The sequence below is a fragment of the Pongo pygmaeus genome, chromosome 1, assembly GCF_028885625.2.
Source record: "Pongo pygmaeus isolate AG05252 chromosome 1, NHGRI_mPonPyg2-v2.0_pri, whole genome shotgun sequence".
Taxonomy (NCBI): Eukaryota; Metazoa; Chordata; class Mammalia; order Primates; family Hominidae; genus Pongo; species Pongo pygmaeus.
Window position 1 is genome coordinate 207,017,213 of NC_072373.2, and position 20,987 is coordinate 207,038,199.

Genomic DNA, 20,987 nt, shown 5'->3' on the forward strand with positions numbered 1-20,987 from the left:
TGATCCTCCCACCTCAGCCTCTCACGTAGCTGGGACTATAGGTGCACCATCACACCTGGCTAATTTTTAATCTTTTCTAGAGACAGGGTCTCAATATGTTGCTCAGGCTGGTCTTGAACTCTTGGGCTCAAGCAATCCTCCTGCCTTCACCCTTCAGTGTTGGGATTACAGATATGAACCACCATGCCCGGCCCCATTTCACCCCTTTGAACCAGTTTCTAATTTTAAGATGGGGTTACTAGGGTTCCAAGTATAATAAGGGACAGTGCCTGTTCCCCGCAAATGCTGAGTTCCCTCCCTTTGCTCACAGAATTCTTTCCCCCTGAAATTCCTCTTTCCTCTTCCTACTATGTTAAAAACAGAAATATCGGCATCGTTTAAGGCCAAGCCCAAGGATGCTGATTAAGATCTCTGCCTTAGGAGGTTGCAGTGAGCCGAGATCGCCTCCTCCAGACGTCAGCCTAGGCAACAAGAGCGAAACTCCATCTCAAAAAAAAAAAAAAAAAAAATCTCTGCTTTAAACAGTCCAAGAATCAGGCATTTTCTAACTTCTTTCCACTGACGCTGTAAGGAAGACACAGTATATGGAGTTTGTTTTTTATTTAGACATGGAATTTTCCTTTTCATATAACTTATCTAATTAAAATATTCATCTCGGTAGTTACCACAAAAAAGTAACATAGAAAATTGTATTTACATTTTGGGACCAAAATACAAATGAAGAGCAGGATGACACCTTGCTCCTTTCCCTCCCGCTTCCCAGAAAGAAAAAGCCCCAAAGAAACTGCTCAGTACACCAAGGATCACAAAAGGGTAATTTGTAATTTGGTGATTTGTATGTAGTGTAGCACAGAAAAAAAATTGCACAAGTTTTTCCATAAATGAGACCAAAGGTTCAAATTCATCCTGTGTCAGGTTCAAATTCATCCTGTGTCTGCTCTGCAGCCATTTTAGTAAGCTGGGCAAGGAGGTCATTTAGAAATTGGGTTTTTCCTCTTTCCCCTGACTCTTCGCACCAAGTCACATCCCTGATGTAGATACTCTTGGGGGAGGGGAAAACATCTGGCTCTATGCAAACAGGGTTCATCAAAAATCTTTATGTGCCAAAATGGATACTGACATTGCTATGAACAAATCTGTCTTTTCTTCTCTCCCTGCCTAAAGACTCCTAAAAGGGAAATTAAATCATACACAACTGAATCTAAGATATGAAAAACTAGTTTCAATGACAAAGACTTGAACACACAGTTAAGAGATAAATTCAAGGTGGCAGACACCTAGAAAAAGCTATTCTAGGCAGCAGACATCTGGCACCTGACCCAAATGTTCATTTGGTTTCAGGTAAGAGGCTTCCTAATATTAGATATGTGGGGCAGGCTAGGGATAGGGGTGGAATGGTGGTACAAGTGACCAAGAGAAGTAAAGTAATGCTTTACCCATTCAAAAATATAGCAAATTAAAACACAGTAACGTTTGTGTCCTGTCACAACAGGCACCCTGCACAGCAATACACACTGAACAATGTCGAGTTTCTGCTGAATAGACTTCCTACGTTGCTCTGGAATTCAAAGTTGGCCTAACTGAGGTCTCCAGTTACAGAAAACACTGGCTCTGTATCCTGGGCTTTGAGAAAACTTGTCAGGCTGTCACACTTACCATCCCCTCAGTCTGCCTGTCAGGTTCCTTAAGGACGCATATCTCAAATGTATGGCATCTACCTCTACCTGGGTCACAACCAAGTGGGTTTCTACTAGATCGGTGTTCCTTGACAGCCAACAAGGGAGCTGACACTGCCCTCTTAAGTTCTGATCTTGCTCCTGTTCAACTGGAACTTGATGGATCCCATGTGGTTTCCCCCATCCTGACGCTGTGGCTCAGACACTCTCCCTAAGCTGGTCCTTCCCTCCAAATCCTGCCTTAAACACTCAGAAGGCAGAAAACACTTCAGCAGCAAAGTCCTCTTCCCAAGCCAACAGTTGTGTTCTTCCAATCACATGATCTTACCTTTTCAATAAAAGGCAAAACAAACCAATTTCCAACATAGCATTACAGCCTTTAAAACCATTCACTTCTCATAGTGATTCACAGAGAACAAGAGATTGAAGTGCTGGCTTTTAAATGTCTAACAAGTTGCATTCAGGGCTACAAAAAGCCCTGCCGTGTGTGTTTTTCCTTCATGCTGTTGAGGGGAAGGAAAGATAGGGAAGGGCAGTGGGGGGAAACCCTAAAATTTTCAATCAGAAACTGGAAATTGTAAAAGTGGGAGGTGGGGAGTTCTGCGCAAATCAGTCTCCCAAGGTTCTGCGTCCTCTAGTGAGCCTCAAAGAAAAAAAAAAACAAAAAGGTGGGGACTCGCAAAAAGGATGAGGGAAAGGCTCCAGACCTACAGAGCACCTCCCTTAATAAATACCAGTTAGTGAGTAAGAAAGAGATGCACCTGCACAGGAATGCACAGCAACACTGGGGAGGGCCTGAGGTGGAGTCCGCCGAGCACCCTGTCGCCCCACTGAGGCTCCCTTGGGGACGGGCAGTCTAGTGCTCATTCCTTGCCCTACGTGCAGCAGGTACTGTGCAGGCTCTGGAGATGCCCAGTCCTCTGTCTGGACCAGAGTCCACTCAGAGCTGAGCTGGGGCAGGAGACTGGCTTTCACTAGGCTTTCATCTGATTTTAATAAGGACCTGGAAGATAAAAAGCTAAATGTGTGGTAGAGGACAAAAAACAAAAACAAAAACAAACCTGGGGGATAATATAAATACAATCTGGGGGCAATATTTATTAATTAAAACTATGTCTTATAGTTTACAAAGATGCTAATGAAAACAAAAGTATAATTGACCTTTAAAATCCTCAGTGAGACAGAGGCTTCACATCTTCTTCAGAATTCTGAAGTGTGCTCCAGGCAGAGAGGCGGGGCTGTGGCACGCAGGTTCCCAGGGGCAGCACCTGCAGACTGCAGGACTCGGAGACCAAAAGGATCCACAAAGCAAGACTCCAGTCTCCTGTAGAATTTCATTCCCCAACCCCCACTGTCCTTGTATTCCTGCCTCCCCAGATTCCATTTCCAAGGCAAGTCCTCAGTTTATCGTCGGGAGAATCTGTTCTTGAAAGCTTTAATTGTCTTAGCCATCATTGGGGCAATTTCTGTGAAGAGAAACAAGGCAGCTGTCTCAGATCTGTGGCGGCTTAGACACAGCCCCAGTAGTTTACAGTCAAAGCCAGCTCTGCTATTCTTGGCTGTGCACCACCAGGCAGAGATACAAGTAGTAACTATCTCCTCTGTTCACAATGCAATAAAAGCAACAGCACAGAGGAGACACTTTCGGAGGACCTGCCAGGGGCCTAACAACCACTCTCTCTAACCACCTGCACCAAGGCTCAGAGAGCCTGGCCAACTTGCCCATGGTTGTACAGTAAGGTACAGAATTACAATTCAATCTTTGTCAGACTTTCTTGTTTTTATTTTTGTAAAGAAAGGGTCTCACTCTGTCACCCTGGCTAGGGTGCAGTGGCACAATCACAGCACACTGTAGCCTCTACCTCCTAGACTCCAGAGTAGCTGAGACTACAGGAGTGTGCCACCATGCCTGGCTAATTTTTTTTATTTTCTGTAGAGTCAGGGTCTCACTATGTTGCTCAGGCTGGTCTCGATCTCCTGGGCTCAAGCACCGTCCTACCCCAGCCTCCCAACGTGCTGGGATTACAGGTGTGTGTGAACCACTGCGCCCCGGCCCTTGCCAGACTCTAAAGGCCATACTCAGTCATAATTTAACTTTGCCTCACAAATAGCCAAACCAGTAAACAGCACGTCTACCCCCAATATGTCCAGTGTAGAAACAGGTCTAAGGTGGCTATGCAAGTACTGCCTAAGGGAGGCCAGCCTGCCTCCTGAATGGTTATTCTGAGAATAGCTGCAGCTCAAGCCGGGACTCCCACCCTCCCATGGGCCCTGCAATTAATACAGAATAAGACTTAAGTTAGGACATCCCCTTAGGATACTGGGGATAATCTATGGTAATAAAGTTAACAAAATACAAAATAGACGCAACTAGATATAAAGAATAAATATTTGGAAGACCCGGTCAGGCATGGTGGTTCATGCTTGTAATCCCAGGACTTTGGGAGGCTGAGGCGGGCGAATCACAAGGTCAGGAGTTCGAGACCAGCCTGGCCAACATGGTGAAACCCCGTCTCTACTAAAAATACAAAAAATTAGCTGGGCGAAGTGGCGGGCACCTGTAATCCCAGCTACTTGGGAGGCTGAGGCAGGAGAATCGCTTGAACCTGGTAGGTGGAGGTTGCAGTGAGCCAAGATCATGCCACTGCACTCCAGCCCAGGCGACAGAGTGACTCTGCCTCAAAAAAAAAAAAAAAAAATTGAAAGACCCAATTAGATATAAAGAATAAATATTTGGAAGCTAGAGTTAAAAGATTATAGAAAAACAGTAAGAGGGCCTGTCATTTAGCTGTTAATATTAGTAATTATGAACACTGTGGTATTGCCTAGAGAAGTAAGTTTACATTTAGGTGAACAAAGAAGAGTGCCAAAATAGTCATTCACAATGATATTTATTTACTTATTTAGAGACAGTGTCTCACTCTGTCATCCAGGCTGGAGGGCAGTGGCACAATCCCGGCTCACTGCAACCTCTGCCTCCCAGGTTCAAGCAATTCTCCTGTCTCAGCCACCCGAGTACCTGAGATTATAGGCAAGTGCCACTATGGTGGGCTAACTGTTCTATTTTTAATAGAGACAGGGACTATGCCTGGCCAGATACTATTTTCTACTTTCACTTTTTTTTTTTTCAGAGACAGGGTTGGCTGGGTACGGTGGCTCACGCCTGTAATCCCAGCACTTGGGAGGCCGAGGCGGGCAGATCACGAGGTCAGGAGATCGAGACCATCCTGGCTAACATGGTGAAACCCCGTCTCTACTGAAAAACAGAAAAAATTAGGTGGGCGTGGTGGTGGGCGCCTGTAGTCCCAGCTACTCGGGAGGCTGAGGCAGGAAAATGGCGTGAACCCGGAAGGCGGAGCTTGCAGTAAGCCGAGATCGTGCCACTGCACTCCAGCCTGGGTGACAGAGCGAGACTCCATCTCAAAAAATCCTCCCACCTCAGTCTCCTGAGTAGCTGGGACTACAGGTGTGTACCACTATGCCCTATTTTTTAATTTTTTGTAGATGGTCTCATTACGTTGTCCAGGCTGGTCTTGAACTCCTGGATTCAAGGGATCCTCCTGCCTCAGGCTGCCAAAGTGCTGGCATTACAGGCATGAGCCACTGCACCCAGACTCACTATAATTATTTAAGAGATATAATGCACTATGGACAAAGCAGGGGGAAGGAGGGACTGACATGCAGACCAGCTATGTGCAAGGCATCATGCACATGCAACATGCAGTCCACAAAATGTAATACAGTGAATAATGACATTGAGAGTTAAAAACTAGTTCTGAAATAATATTTGAGCAGGAACTCCAAGTTACTTACTCTTCACAGTGGGTTTCCTAGGATCATAGGAAACAGTGCTGCTGACCACTGGTGCCAAGTGGGCACTGCTGGTGCTTGGGCCATCATAGGCCGGCTCCTCGGGGCTGGGGTTAAAGCTGTTGCTACTGGCGGAAGCATGGCTGCTTCCTGTGGGGTACGGGGCTGGCTTAATCCTGCAACATAGGACAACACTGGTTAGCCATGAGCACAAGAAATCTGCCCTGAGCATGAACAGCCTGAAGCTGACCTGTGTGAGGATGACTCACCCTATTTGTGGCTTTGACCAGTGGACCCTATCACCCTGGATTCTGGTGGTGGCTCAGAGATGTCCCCATTATCCTTTCAGAATAAATGATAATCTCAACTAACTTTTCACTGTTTTGGTATAAATCTGTATTTTGAAAAGGCTAATGTGGCTTAGACAAAATAACAATCATTGCAGAAATGTGTTTTTTGTTTAGATGGGAAAAGGGAAAGCATAAGGGAATGTTTCCCATAAGCCAGGCTTTGCTCTCCATTTAATCTTGACTACCCTAGGGCAGGGGTAATTATCACCTTGCACTGCAGTCCAAAAAGCGGAGGCTGAGGGAGGTGAGGGAAGTGCTGAGCTGATGAGGTCTGCCTCCAGAGCCCACAGTCTGCACTGCCTCACTTTCACCAAAAGCAATTTGCTTCCTGCCACTATGGCTACCTCTAAGGGTTGATAGCACACAAAAGCCAGGTAAGAACACAGATCTTACTTGATTTTCTCAGGGACAGCTGCTCCTCCCGTTCCAAATTTTTCCTGCCTCCTCCGGACGTCACGAGGTGGCTTGGCCACAGAGTTGACAAAGGCCATCTTTGCTTGTCGGCCTGTGGAATTATGGAGATGAACATCTGCCTTCTTGAGCAGAGATACTACTGTTATTTAAATAATCCACGGGCTTTTCGAGTGCCCTGAAACCCCACTGTAGGGTAGAATGGGCGGTGGCAGAAGAAATACCCACCCTGCTACCTGATGTAGGGGCGAGCAGTCCTACACCAGCCAAGCCCACCAACACCCTGCTATTGACCAGAACACTCATCCTGCCAGTTCTCCCCCAGCTCTCCCGTCTCCGTTACCTTTGGGCTTATTGGCATGTGCGAACTGGATATTCTTTGTTAGTACTCGTAGCCGCTGCTCTCGGGCGTCCTGAAGCCGCAGGTACATCTCTCGCCACGACTCATACTCTTCGGGTCTTTCTTCCTTAAAGTCTCGGTGACAATGAACTTTCCATAATTGATCTGTTTCTTCAATTAATACCTGAAACCAGAACCAGGACATCGTTTGTGTACAAGCACTTTTCCATATTTCTTTTTTTTTTTTTTTTGAGACAGTCTTGCTCTGTCGCGTAGACTGCAGTGCAGTGGTGCAATTTCAGCTCACTGCAACGCTTGCCTCCTGGGTTCAAGCGATTCTCGTGCCTCAGCCTCCCAAGTAGCCAGGACTACAGATGCTTACCACCACGCCCAGCTAATTTTTTATATTTTTAGTAGACACGGGGTTTTGCCATGTTGTCCAGGCTGGTCTTGAACTCCTGACCTCAGGTGATCCGCCTGCCTTGGCCTCCCAGAATGCTGGGATTACAGGCGTGTGTCACCACGCCTGGCCCCATATCTTTTTCTGATTATTTAATTACCTAGGAGTGACCAGTTTCCCAATAATTTTTTGGTCTTCATCTTAGTAGTATGTTAAAATACTACAATGCTAGGAAAAAAATAACTCACTAAATTTTAAAAATGCGAAGTGTGAGGCACTATGCTAGTTGCTTTTGGTGGCTGTGACAGGATATCACAAAAATTTGTGTAAGATCAGTCTTTTCCTTTAGAAAATCGCAAAGGGTAGAACTGCGATCAAGCCAAATCAGGTACTTCCCAACACTACGCTGATCTGTGATGGCAAAGGGACAACCTAAGAAGGATGTTAAGTTATTGGCCAGGCGCGTTGGCTCATGCCTGTAATCCCAGCACTTCGGGAGGCCAAGAGTCTGAGAGTCCATCTCTCCAAAAAATAAAAATATTAGCCAGGTGTGGTGGTATGTGCCTGTAGTCCCAGCTACTTGGGAGGATCACTTAAGCCCAGGAGTTCAAGGATGCAGTAAGCCATGATTAGGCCACTGTACTGCAGTCTAAGCAACAGAGGTAGACCCTGTCTCCACAAAAAAAAAAAAAAAAAAAAGGTGTTAGGTCATAAAACTTTCAGAATTAAAGAGAGACAGCTGATGCAATCAAATGTGTATACCCTACATCCTAAGGAGGATTCTGGATAAATCTTGATGTCTCTTAAGAGACATCCAGCCAATCACCAGATGTCAGAGTGTCAACACAAAGTGCTTTCCCCGCCCTGGGTCCCAGCTACTCTGCTGCCACAATTCTGCCTTTACCTTCATGACTAGGCAAGCTCAAGGGACGTGTTAAAAGTGTTTTTCTTCTCCCTTTGAATCCCACCCTGATCCTAGCCCAAGAGGCCCACTTAAGGTGCCAGGAGCAGGTGCTAATAACATGCTTGTTTAAAGGCCCAGTGGCAAACCAAATATACCCAGAACAATGCTCTGACCACTGATCTGCCCTTCAGCCACAGCGGAGTCACAGGGACAAAGCTATTTCTGGAGGTACAAGCCAGAAAAGTGCCTTCTTCCCCACCAAACAGAATACTCACATGATTGTATTCCTCTATGCGATACAGCTGATCAGGTGTACACCTCTCCAAAACGGGTTCAAGAACTGAGTATGGGACTCCTCCCACTTCAAAGATTGCTGCAGAGAAACCAAAGGTGAAGACACTGAGTAGCAGCCAAGCCACCCAGTGATAAGGTCCAAGTGCTACAATGTGCTTGAGAGCTAGAGAGAAGCGTGTGACTTACAATCAATGTTGTTTTTAAGTACTCGGATGCATTGCTGGTGCAAGGTCATCATTTTAGGGAGATAGGCACACTTGGAACCAGAATACACCTGCATCTTGGAATTCATTCTGCGCCCAGTAAATCCAGCTGCTTCTTCTTCCTGGGGTGAAGAGAACGCTATAGGGCAAGAAAAACCCAAAAGGGAATTACAGAAGGCCCTAAGTGATCCAGTGAAAACTCTCCTTCTACCCCCTTCGGCCTCCTACTTCCCTTTCCCAGTGGCAATCCACACTACAGATTTTTGTAGATCCTTCCAGAGAATTTAAAAATAAGCTCCTGTAATCCCAGCACTTTAGGAGGCCACGGCAGATGAATCATCTGAGGTCAAGAGTTCGAGATCAGCCTGCCCAACATGCACCTGTAGTCCCAGCTACTCAGGAGGCTGAGGCAGAGGAATTGCTTGAACCTAGGAGGTGGAGGCTGCAGTGAGCCAAGATGGAGCTACTGCACTCCAGCCTGAGCAACACAGCAAGACTCTCAACAGCAACAACAACAAAAAGTAAATGTATCTTATTCCTTTTAAGCCAATTAATCAACTCACTACATACATTGCTTTTTTTCATTTGCCACATCTGAGAGACCATTCCATGTCAGTGCATAGACTTTCCACATTTTTTTTCTTACTGTGGCATAGGATGCCACTGTGTAGATGAACCATGATTTATCTGTTAGTCTCCTGCTGATAGACCCTTATGTGGCTTCTACTTCTTTTGCTATGAAAATTAGACATTTTTTTCTTTCAGACAAAAATCCTATGTAACATATAGGATAAAGGGCTGCTAATAACAGCAGCAGCAATTTACTGAACAATTACTATGTGATAAACCCAGAGCAAAAAGGCATCACTTCTGAATTCATTAAACTGAGCCCTATGGGGCAGATACCATTATAACTCCCATTTACACAATATATACAACTAAGGTCCAAAGAAATTAAGATATTTCTCAAGGTCATATAACTTGCAGAAACCAGAGTTGGGATTCAAACCCAAGCCATCAAACTTCAGAGTCTATGCACTTAGGAAATGCATCAAAAATCTGATGTTATGGTGATAGTTTTTTTGTTTTTGAAACAGTCTTGCTCTGTCACCCAAGCTAGAGTTGCAGGGATGCAATCATAGCTCACTGCAGCCTTGAACTCCTGGGCTCAAGTGATCCTCCCACCTCAGCCTACCAAGTACCTGGGATGTGCCACCATGCCTGGCTACTTTTTTTCCCTTGTAGAGACAGCATCTTGCTGTGTTGACCAGGGTGGTTTAGAACTCTTTTTTTTTGAAATGGAGTTTCCCTCTTGTCGCCCAGGCTTGAGTGCAATGGAGTAATCTCGGCCCACTGCAACCTCCACCTCCCAGGTTCAAGCAATTCTCCTGCCTCAGCCTCCGGAGTAGCTGGGATTACAGGCACGCGCCACCATGCCTGGCTAATTTTTGTATTTTTAGTAGAGACAGCGTTTCACCATGTTGGCCAGGCTGATCTCGAACTTCTTACCTAAGGTGATCCGGCCGCCTCGGCCTCCCAAAGTGCTGGGATTACAGGAGTGAGCCACCACACCTGGTTGGTTTAGAACTCTTGGCCGCAAGCAATCCTCTTACCTCAGCCTCCCAAAGTGCTGGAATTATAGGTGTGAGCCACTGCACCCTGCCTTGAATGAATTTTTAAATCTTTTTCCCATTAAGAAAAAGAAGATATAGAAAATTACCTTTTCGCTTTGGCTGGAATGAGGATATCAGCTCGAGGGAAGGCAGTGGACGGTAATTGGCCTGTATCACGGGTAACGGGAGGTCTGGCAACACTGGCAACACATCAGGCACCTGCAGGGGACAGACCCATGGGTGGAGAGTCAGTGAGTACAAGCACAGCTCTCTTTCCTAAGTATATTCCCGGGAGCATTAACTGGACATCTTGCACAGGAAGATCCAGGTTGGAGGGGGCCACAGTCATGTCTGACACCACCTCAGTCAGGAAATAAATACAGATGGGCCCATCACAAGAGAATAATGCAGAAAATTCTTATTTGCGGTACGATATACCCTGACAACCAGTGAAGCCCAGAGGAAATTACTGCACACTGAAATTCAACAGGCCCCCCAAAAGCAAGCTAAAGAAAACAGTGGCAGGGCAATCCTCTGAGCTCTGCAGGGCCAGGTGCTCTGGGTAGGAAGCCACCAAGGGGCTGAAGGGGTTACCTTTCTCAGCTTGGCTGAATCAGCTCCAGCCGGCTTCTCTGACTTGGTTTTGTTCACCTTGGGTAATTTCTGAACTGAGTCCAAGTTTTTACTAGTGCTTTTAGAGTCATTTTTTTTAAGTCCTTTATCTCCAAGGGCTGTGGCTGAAGTTTTCACAGTCTTTTTCTTTTTCTTCCGGGGCTGGTCATAGCTGAGGTAGGATTCGAAAGACATGGTTGGCTGCTCGAATTCATCCTCCATATCTGTCTCCTCAACTTTAGGGAGGGAGCCCAGTGACTTTCTATCCGAATTCGTTTTGACTTTCCCTTCTGGAGTCTTTAGGTTGTTAGAACCCTTCTCCTTTACCTTGGGCAACAGGTCTCCTGCTCCTTTTCCTGTCTCAAAGCTGTCCAGACCTTGCTTGCTTTTGTCCAATTTGGCTTTCTCTGGGTCTCTGTGCTTTGGCTTTTTCAGGTGGTTGTCTGAAGCGGCCTCTGAGGGAGGCAAACACTTCTTCTTCAGGCTGCTGCCCTCTCTGTCCTTCTCTTTCTTTACGCCACTAGAGGGCGGTTTCTCCCTTGCACTGTCCCCTGAAGGTGGCCTTCGGTTCTCCTCTTTGGAGAGGGCCTTGTGTGATTTCTCTCTGCTCACCACAGAGGCCTTCTCATCACTCTTGGCATCCACGGGGCGTTTGTCCTTGTGGGAAGATTTGTGCTCCTTGTTTTGACTCACAACCCCTTTACCATGGGGTTCACCCAGGTGTCGTTCTTGGCTGGCCCCCAGTCTGTCCTGAAAGGCATTGCTGTGGCCTTTCCCAGGCTTCTGGTGTGAAACAATGGGCTCCTGGTCCTCCTCCAGGGATCTGTAGTGGTCGACATACATCTGATGAGGACTGGTACAAGATGGAGGGGATTGAACATGGCCATAATCAGAAGACTCAGGGTCTGAAGAGTAAGTTGGTGACATTCTGTGACACCTCTTTCTCTCGTCTCTCCTCTCATGACCGTGAGACACTTTGTGAGGTCTCTCAAGCTCCGAGAGTTTCCTATGTTTCTTCTGCCTGTGGTCAGGGCTATAGGATCGGCTCCCCGTGGCTTTCCAGGTTTCTTGGTAGTCCCCCTCCATCTCCTCCTCCTTCTGCAGGGCATCCCGAGGGCGCTTTCGGGAATTGCTCTTCTCAAAGTCCTGTTCATCAGGCTCAGCATTTCTAAAATAAAAGAAAAAGCAGACAAAGTAGGTCTAAATCTTGCTTCTTGAAGGACAAAGTCACAGAACCTGAACTCACCAAAGAAGTGAAGATGCAGAGTTAGAAACAACAAGGTCTTAAGAAGAAGATAAGTGGGTTATGCTTAAAGATACTCAAGTCTTAAAACTGGGAAAACCCAAATGAGAAATGGTGAGTTTAACTACAAGATGCAAAGATCAAATATCTCATATACATGAAAATGTGAAGATTTATTAAAACATGAGAACATGTTTAATTTGTTATATAAAATGGGGGCTGCTCATTATTTATCTAGTTCACAACTAAAAAAAATGCCATTTAAGGAGCAGTTAGAAAGAAACATACCAGGCCGGGTGTGGTGGCTCACGCCTGTAATCCCAGCACTTTGGGAGGCCGAGGCGGGCAGATCACGAGGTCAGGAGATCGAAAACATCCTATCCTGGCTAATACGGCGAAACCCTGTCTCTACTAAAAATACAAAAAATTAGCTGGGCATGGTGGCAGGCGCCTGTGGTCCCAGCTACTCGGGAGGCTGAGGCAGGAGAATGGCGTGAACCCAGGAGGCAGAGCTTGCAGTGAGCCGAGATCATGCCACTGCACTCCAGCCTGGGCAACAGAGTGAGACTCCGTCTCAAAAAAAAAAAAAAAAAAAAAAGAAACATACCAAAATGTTCATAACGTTTGTCTTTGCATGATAGAAATAGGAAATTTTGATTTCCATTTTTAATATTTTCTAATATTCTACAATGATCATGGATTATTTTTATAATTGAGGCAGAACAGTTTCAGAAGGCAAAAGAGAAATAATAAAGAAAACTTTTTCTATCTGTAAATTTAACCATGAAATTGAACAAACCTAAAGAGAAATGTTCTTACCGTTCCACAGGAACCAGCTTCTTCCACTGGGCCACTAGGTCCCTGGCAAAGCTTCCAACATGCTCGTGTTTTCGCAAGCTATTTACTGTTTTCCCAACCCCAGTCTCCTAAAATTTGACAAAGTAATTGTTAGAGGGGTCTGGAACTAGGCTAACGTTTTTCTAAAGAAATAAGGCCTTCTACTTTGAGAAACTCAACAAGCAATTCTTCCTTCCTACAACATACCCTGCAAATCTTAACACTGAATTACTTTGTGTCTATGCCCCAAATCTCTAATGACACACAGTAGCAAAGCGTACCAAGTTCAGAACTTTAATAACAAGAGTGATTAGGGTAGGTGTTGGGCACTAAGATAAGAGCTTTGCATACAGTTCTGAATCAGTCTTTACAATAACTCTGTGAAGCAGGAATCAGACCCATTTTACATAGGAACAGCCTAAAGTCATAGAACTCAGATTTGAATCTGGGAATAGTTGATGCCAAAGTCAATATTCTTTTAATTCTAATTTTGAAATAAAGTCACATAACAATATTCACCATTTTAACTAAAGTACATAATTCAGTGGTTTCCAGAACATTCACAATATTGTATAACCATTATAACCATCTAATTCCAGAACATTTACATTACCCTAAAAAGAAATCCTGTTCCTCCCAATTCTCCTAGCCCCTGGCAACCACTAATCTACTTTCTGTCTATGGATTTGCCTATTCTGGACATTTCATGTAAATGGAATCAGACAATATATGGCCTTTTGTGTCTGGTTTCTTTCACTTCCAAAGCCCGTACTTGTAACCTTATTCTACACACTCTCCAGTGAGAAGAGAATGGGATATCATTATATAATATTTAAAGTCACACAGTTCTTACCGCAAGAATGTCTACTGTAATAGGCAGGGTGGAGAGTTTCTTCAAATATTTCAATAGCTGCAGAGAAGAAAACATTAATTTCAATAGTCATATTCACTTTAACAAGAATATCCGATTATTAAGTGCTTAGTGCTAACCATTTACAGTAATGAGTATAAGTATTATGCCTATTTATAGTAATAAGTAATATCTCTATTTTACAAGTATGAAAATAGGCTCATAAAAGTTATGTTTCTTGTCCCAAGATGCAAGTGGGGCAAGATTCACTCAGGTCTGTGGCTTCAGATGCCCTGCTTTCAACCACTGTGCTACCCCAAGGGGAAATAAGATGTAGAGAAGAGAATCAAAACTTACCAACTCTGATAAATGCCATCAACAACTATCACTTTTGTCCTAGTTTTGATAGAATTTATGAGAAAGGTACCAATTTTAGGACAATTACCCACGAACCTGGCACAGAGGAAGTAAAAGGAAGAAAAGGCCTCTACAGGAAAAGACCATCATGTTTCCAGAAGGGCCACAGTGTTTAACAGAATTGTTTTCTTCTATGTAAGTGTAAAGCCAAGAGCAATTTCGAGTTGCCAGAATCAGAGCTTTGATGTTAATGGTGGACACAAAATACCTGGGTAGATTAGAAAAGTGATCTGGGTTTGACCACATTTCCTTCCTATAGTTCCTAAAACTAGGTCAAAATCAGTACAGCAGAGCTGTTAAGATGGAGTTCTGGAGTCAGAGACAGGCTTCACAGTCTGGCTTTGTCACTCCTTGATGGGTGATCTTGAATAAGTAAAAAACCTCCCCAAACTTCAGTTACTTCATCTGCAAAATAGGAACTTGGTCCTGTCTCTACTTCACAAACTATGAGGATTCAGAGACAAACCATGTGCAGTCCTTAGTCATAGTGTCTAGAACACTATGAAAGCTCACTAAATACTTATCATTTCATTCATCGACTGACAGCTTTCAGCGTTCTGCCTTTGATCTTCAACCAGATATTCCTCAGCCAATTCGTACTTGCTCTAACAAAAGTTATGACCGGCCACAACTTTCTCTAGGAAATGTCTGTGTGTATCTAAACATACTTACCATACAAGGAGTGCTTCAAAATACAAGTAGTTTAAAATAGATAACTGTGGTTACCTTTGCATTTAAACATTATATAACAAGATCTGCTCTTTTACCATGTGTGGCCCAGACTATAATTGGTATGCCATATTGCTATTAGGTGGAGTAACAAGTCTGTTTTTCTGGTCATTCTACTTCAATCATTACTTAACATGGTCACCAGACAGAGCAATTGGATCACAAGTGATAATCCTGAGATCAAGTAAGAGGCCAAGTGGCATATCTAGGGAGTTTCACCTTCATAGTTGAGTGAAAATTATCCCCCACTTCAAATCCTATCACCACCATCATCCAACTCAGGAAGAATTTTGTGTTTCTTGCCACCCAAGCTATGGTTGCAAAGACTAATGCCAATTCCTTCACTTAAAGGAAAATTTTAAGTCACTGAAAAGGTCAAAAACAAGTGGTTCTCTCATAATGCCATTCCTTGGAAGGGGTAGGTTGGGAACATTCACATACCATCTACTGTGTGTCAGCTACTACACTAAGTTCTTACACGTGTTACCTCATTTCATTCCCACTAACCAACTCTATAAAGTGGATGTTACTCTCCCCATTTTACAGATATTGCAACTGAACCCAATCAGGTTAGGTAACTTGCTTAACAAGCTGGAAAGTCAAATGTGTCTACTACAGTAAGTAAAGCCAGGAGAAGCATTCAACATCAGAACACTGTCCTTAGGAAAAGAAGATAGAGCGGCAGCACATATACTTCTTAGCATACTTGCAAGAAAGCAGAAAAACTCCTCCTGTGATGTCATTAGACAGTTCAGAACCCACATAGTAAAGGAGGTCACCAAGGGGACAAAGGTGTCCCAGGACCTCTACAAAGCCAACATATAAGGATGAGGCTGGAAGTCACTGTGGGTGTGTTTATCTCAAAGCCTAGCACTAACTGGAAGAACAAATCCTGTCTTTCTGCTTTACTTTGGGTTATTAGGGGTGATTTAAAAGCAGCTAAAACTAAAACCCTCAAGATTTTCAGACTCATTTAGTCTAACACAAGAGAAAAAAGGACTTCACAACCCCTCTATTTTCAGTAAATTTCAAGAAAGAACACAGCAATAACAAGGCAAAGGCACATTGGGCATCCTCAGGTGGATCGAAACTTGCTGTTATCAAACAAGGTACCAACTGTAGAGCTTGTAAGAACTGATACCAGCAACTGAGAAATATCAAACATTTGCGGGGTACATGTTGAGGCATGTCAGTTGTCCCCTGTACAATCCTTCAACCCAAAAAAGCAAAAAATATTTTTAATGTCACCTGCCATCAAAATGTTCTTGGTAGCTTTCACAGTGAAAATGTAACACAGGACAAGTAACTTTTTTCTTTTTTTTGGAGACAGAGTTTTGCTCTTGTTGTCCAGGCTGGAGTGCAATGGTGCCATCTCGGCTCACTGCAAACTCCGCCTCCTGGGTTCAAGAGATTCTCCTGTCTCAGTCTCCCGAGTAGCTGGGATTACAGGCACCACCACCATGACCAACTAATTCTTGTATTTTTAGTAGAGACGGGGTTTCATCATGTTGGCCAGGCTGGTCTCGAACTCTTGACCTCAGGATCTGCCCGCCTTGGCCTCCCAAAGTGCTGTGATTACAAGCGTGAGCCACCATGCCCAGCCAACTGTGTGTGTGTGTGTGTTTTTTTTTTTGAGACGGAGTTTCGCTCTTGTTGCCCAGGCTGGAGTGCAATGGCGCGATCTCGGCTCACTGCAACCTCTGTCTCTCAGGTTCGAGTGTTCTCCTGCCTCAGCCTCCCGAGCAGCTGGGATTACAGGCGCCTGCCACCACACCCGGATAATTTTCATACTTTTAGTAGAGAAGGGGTTTCACCATGTTGGCCAGGCTGGTCTCGAACTCCTGATCTCAGGTGATCCACTCACCTCGGCCTCCCAAAGTGCTGGGATTACAGGCATGAGCCACTGCACTCGGCCTAAGGACAGGTAACTTTTATCAGCCATGAACTATGAAACATAAAAACAGAAACCAAGTGGTCCTAGATTGCTGATACCTTCTCCCTCAAGTGAGCCAAGATAACAGATGAAAAAGTGAAAACAGAGTTACAGCAATGTCTAATACCAAAAAATCCATGAACATAGGTGTGGAATCAAATCCTTGGCTAATAATGGTTTGAAAGCAAGATCTGGTTGTAAATTCAACAGGGCTATATAATCATCTTGCAATTTCACATACAACCTGTAGGAGCTTGTTAGGTTACCAGAAGGTTGAGAGGAACAAGGCCAACATGATAGCTTGCAATTTTCCCTCTGCAGTTAACTCATTTCTGAATGCCTATTATTATGCCCTTTGCAAAAATGATCTCCCAACATTTTCTCATCTTCATGATGCTCACTTCACAATGCAAAGCTAGAAGTTCAGGGTGATTTTCTATCTAGAAAGAGCCCAAATCCTTAAAAAAAAAAAAAAAATTAATAGTTCAACTAGGTTGAGGTGGAATAAGCCTTTTCCTAATTTTGTATTTCATGCAAATCAACTAACAGAAAAACTACTTCCAAATCTAAATTCTAGTTAAAAAAAAATGACTGTAGACACTACATAGAACATTTTTATCTGACAGAAATAAAGAACAAATAGTGGGTAGTTATTATATGGCATTGCTTTAAGGTATCAAACGTCAGTCACAGATCTTACAGTGTTCAGGGAAACAAACTAGTACTAAAAAATAATGACCATTTATTAGATGTCCACAAGGGGTTACTGTAAAAAGAAACTTTAATTATGCCTGACCACTAGGTACGGTACTGAAGCTGCAACAGAAAACATGGCACAATGAAAGCATTTTAAGTTTTCCCAGATTTTTAACTAAAATGGCTTCCTGAAGAAGTGAATCTTCGAGCTAGGTATGAACGAGGAGCCTTAAAAAGTGGTCTGATGGTGAGAGGCTGTGTACGGCCTTTGGAATTGGAGAAACCCTACCTCCAACAGGCTAGAACAAGGTAAAGAGAAAGTGGTTCTTCAAGAAAAAAAACCCCAAAGAACGACGATCGGTTTTCTGAGCACTGACTTTCAGCCTGGTACCTTAGCCTTTCAGGTTAGCCCTAGGAAGCAGCAGGTGAGGAAGAGGCTCAGCAGAGCAGTTCCCCCACGGCCCTAGCGCTCCCTCCACGACTTTCTTTTCCACCAGGACTGAGCTTCAACTCCTAGAACTGCCCGCCCCGGCCAGAATGATGACGGAGAATGCCAAACACATAAGTGCTTTTTCATCGTTGTATTTCCACTTAAAAAATCCTGACAGCTGAGTTCAAGACCAGCCTGGCCAAGATGGTGAAACCCTGTCTCTACTAAAAATACAAAAATTAGCCAGGCGTGGTGGCGGGCGCCTATAATCCCAGCTACTCGGGAGGCTGAGGCAGAGAATTGCTTGAACCCGGGAGACGGAGGTTGCAGTGAGCCGAGATCGCGCCACTGCACTCCAGCCTGGGCGACCGGAGCAAGATTCGTCTCAAAAAAAAAAAAAAAAAAAATCCTGACAACCACCAGACTGTCCCCTGGAGACCAGAGAAGTGAGTGACAGAAAGATGGAAAGGTACAAGAACGCATTTAACTTAATGTTCGGTTTGTAAAATAAACAACAAAAACTAGTTAACTACAATTAAAAATGGTTGTCCATCACTCGAACAACGAGAAACAGTAGCTCTTACCTTCCTATTAATGGCCAAAAGGAAACCTAGCTGCAACTTCCAACCCCGGGCCCCCGCCTCTTTTTCAATTCCAACCTAAGTTTTCAGGAGTATGCCTAGGTGACGTGAGGCTTTATTCTGTTTTGAAAGGGATTCACTGAGAAAGCGAAAGGTCCACGCTCTGATATCCAGCCGGAGAATAGTAACCACGTCTCCGAGAGGCGCGGACCACATCGCGAGTCCAGGCTCCGCAGCGCTCGGGCGCCCCGTCTCCTCCCTCCCAGCGAACACGCACCCGCCGGGGAGTCCGCGCCGCTCCGCCGGGAGCCGGGCACCAGCGCAGGCACCGGGAGGCCAGCGAGGCGGCGGCCAGCGCCCTCCCGCCCCGGGCACGCTCTCCCGCAGGAAACAGCTGGCTCGGGACGCCACGGAGCGCCTCTGGGAGGAAGCGCTAGGCACGCGGTGTCCGCACCAGGCGCACCCCCGTCCCGGGCCCGTGAGGGAGGGGGAGCGGCCGGGGCCCCGCGTTCCGACGCCCGACGCACGGGGTCCCAACGCGCGGGCAGCGGTCAATGGCCGCGAACTTCACCACCCCAGCCCCGCGGGGCCTGGCTCAGGGTCCCAGCCCCCGAACCCCGCCGCGCTGGGGCCGCGACCGTTACGGGGCCCTCACCGACCCAACGCCCACCCCGCTACGCGCCGCCCCCTAGCTCACCTTCTTAGGGTCCGGGTTCGCGGCCAGGCGCGCCTGCAGCTTCTCCACAACTTGGAGCGCCGACTCCGCCGCCATCGCTGTCACTGGCGCGGCCTCCTCGCCGGAACTGGGCTCGCGTCGCGTCCTCGGGCCGCAGCTCCGCCCTCCGTGCATCCCCGGCGGAGACGGAAGCGCGCCTGGCCCCTTCCGGGCCTCGGCTGGGGTGTGTGGGGGGCGGCGGGCTGCAGGCTCCGCCCCCAGGGCCGGTCCCCAGCGCCCACCCGCCAGCCGTGCACTCCTCGCGCCCCGGGCCCAAGTGTGCGCGCTGGGGGCTGGGGGCTGCTCGGGCCGTACGCGCCTCCGCCGCCGGCACCCCCGCTCCTGGTGCTCGCGTGCTGAGCCCAAGCCTGGAAGACCTCTCCAGGGTCCAGTTCAAGACGGAATGAGGCCACCGCGCCAGACCCTGGCCTTATAAATCCCAACGCTTTCTCCCGCCCAGGGCTTAGCCACGCCCTAATCAACACCCTGTCGGGGGTCCCGGGCTGGTGCCCATCCTAGGAGTCCGCAGGTACCCGCGGTAGCAGCCACCCTAGGCTGAGCACACGATGCGTCAGTAGTTAGACTATCTTTTCCAGCCTCAGTACAACCTGATGAAACGAGTTGTATGATCTTCATTTTACACATGAGGAAACTGAGGTTCAGGGAGACCAAATTAACTTGCAGATGGCCGCAGGACAGGAAAGAACTGAAAATGGAACCTGAATCTAAGATGTCTAGGACCATTGTGAGCGCACATTTCTGAACAGGTCGAGGAATTGAGGCCCACAGAAAGGGATTTTTCAAAATTCAAACAGCTTAGTTCCTTCCATGAGGCAATAATAGCCCATGTGTCTTGTTTTCCCCACAAACAGTGTCTGGCACATAGGCACTAAATAAATACTTCTTGAATGAATGTATAGATAGATAGATGTTTCCTCTGATGACCTGCCAATGAGACGTAGGGCTTGAATCAGAAGAGCCCAAGATACTATTCTTCAGGCTGTCTACTCTCATCCTAAAAGCACTAAGTTTTACCATTACTAATACTACTACTAAAAAGAGCAACTAAATAGTTGCAAACTCACTTAAAGTACCAGCACTGATTACATCTCATTTGATCCGATCAAAGTAGAACCTAATCAGATCTTCAGCAGCAAATTGGCAATGCACCTAGGCTGATCTCTCCCTCAAAGCAGGAAAGCCCAGAGATTCTTCCAGATTCCAGCTCTGGAAGAAACAAAAACACCTGAAACATAAGTTGTTTCTTCAAATGAGCATTCATTCACTCACTATGCTGAAAAGCCCTCCCTACCATGTCACCACTCCTCCATTTGGCACCCCTCCCCCAGTTCCCTAAGCAACTGACCACGTTTTCAGGGTGTAAGTGGTCAGTTTATTTATCTGTCTTGCCACTGGGCTGTTTATCAAGTACAGTAACTGACCTGTCCAACTTTGAATCTCTGCCACCTAGCATCATCTAGACCTTATAATCAGCATTGGATATAAAGTCCATACAAAACTAATGACCATCCACTTGGTGCCCTAAGGCTCAATTGAGGGATGTTGTAGAAACGGCATTGAACTGGGTGTAGGAAAACTTCGATTCTAGTCCCAGCAGTAGCGTCTCCCTCCTTTGCGTAGCAAATACTTTTACATTTTATATTCCTTCCATTTTGAAAATGTAGCACTGGTGTAATGGAATACAGACTGATTCTTGAAGCAGAATTGCTGAGTAATTGGCCTGGCACATACTCGGGACACATGAAACATTCTGCAGATGTTACCCAGAGAGAGCTCAATAACCAAAATGAAAAGAAACAATGAGGCTGGGATAGTGGCTCACACCTGTAATCCCAGCACTTTGGGGGTCAAGACAGGAGGACTGCTTGAGCTCCGGAGTTTGAGACCAGCCTGGGTAACGTAGTAAGATCCAGCCTCTACAT

The 20,987-nt window shown here is 45.8% G+C and overlaps 1 protein-coding gene across 1 annotated transcript; it reads right to left on the reverse strand.

Annotated features, from left to right (window-relative positions):
* Positions 1 to 585: 585 nt before the first annotated feature.
* ELOA (elongin A) lies at positions 586 to 19,421 on the reverse strand. The gene is made up of 11 exons (XM_054500688.2): positions 19,027 to 19,421; positions 13,547 to 13,603; positions 12,676 to 12,782; positions 10,596 to 11,781; positions 10,109 to 10,220; positions 8,372 to 8,527; positions 8,167 to 8,264; positions 6,591 to 6,771; positions 6,230 to 6,341; positions 5,490 to 5,662; positions 586 to 3,142 (listed from the first exon to the last, which is right to left on the reverse strand). Exons 1-11 carry the CDS (start codon positions 19,177 to 19,179, stop codon positions 3,081 to 3,083), a joined length of 2,397 nt encoding a protein of 798 aa, XP_054356663.1. The 5' UTR covers positions 19,180 to 19,421; the 3' UTR covers positions 586 to 3,080.
* Positions 19,422 to 20,987: the final 1,566 nt, after the last annotated feature.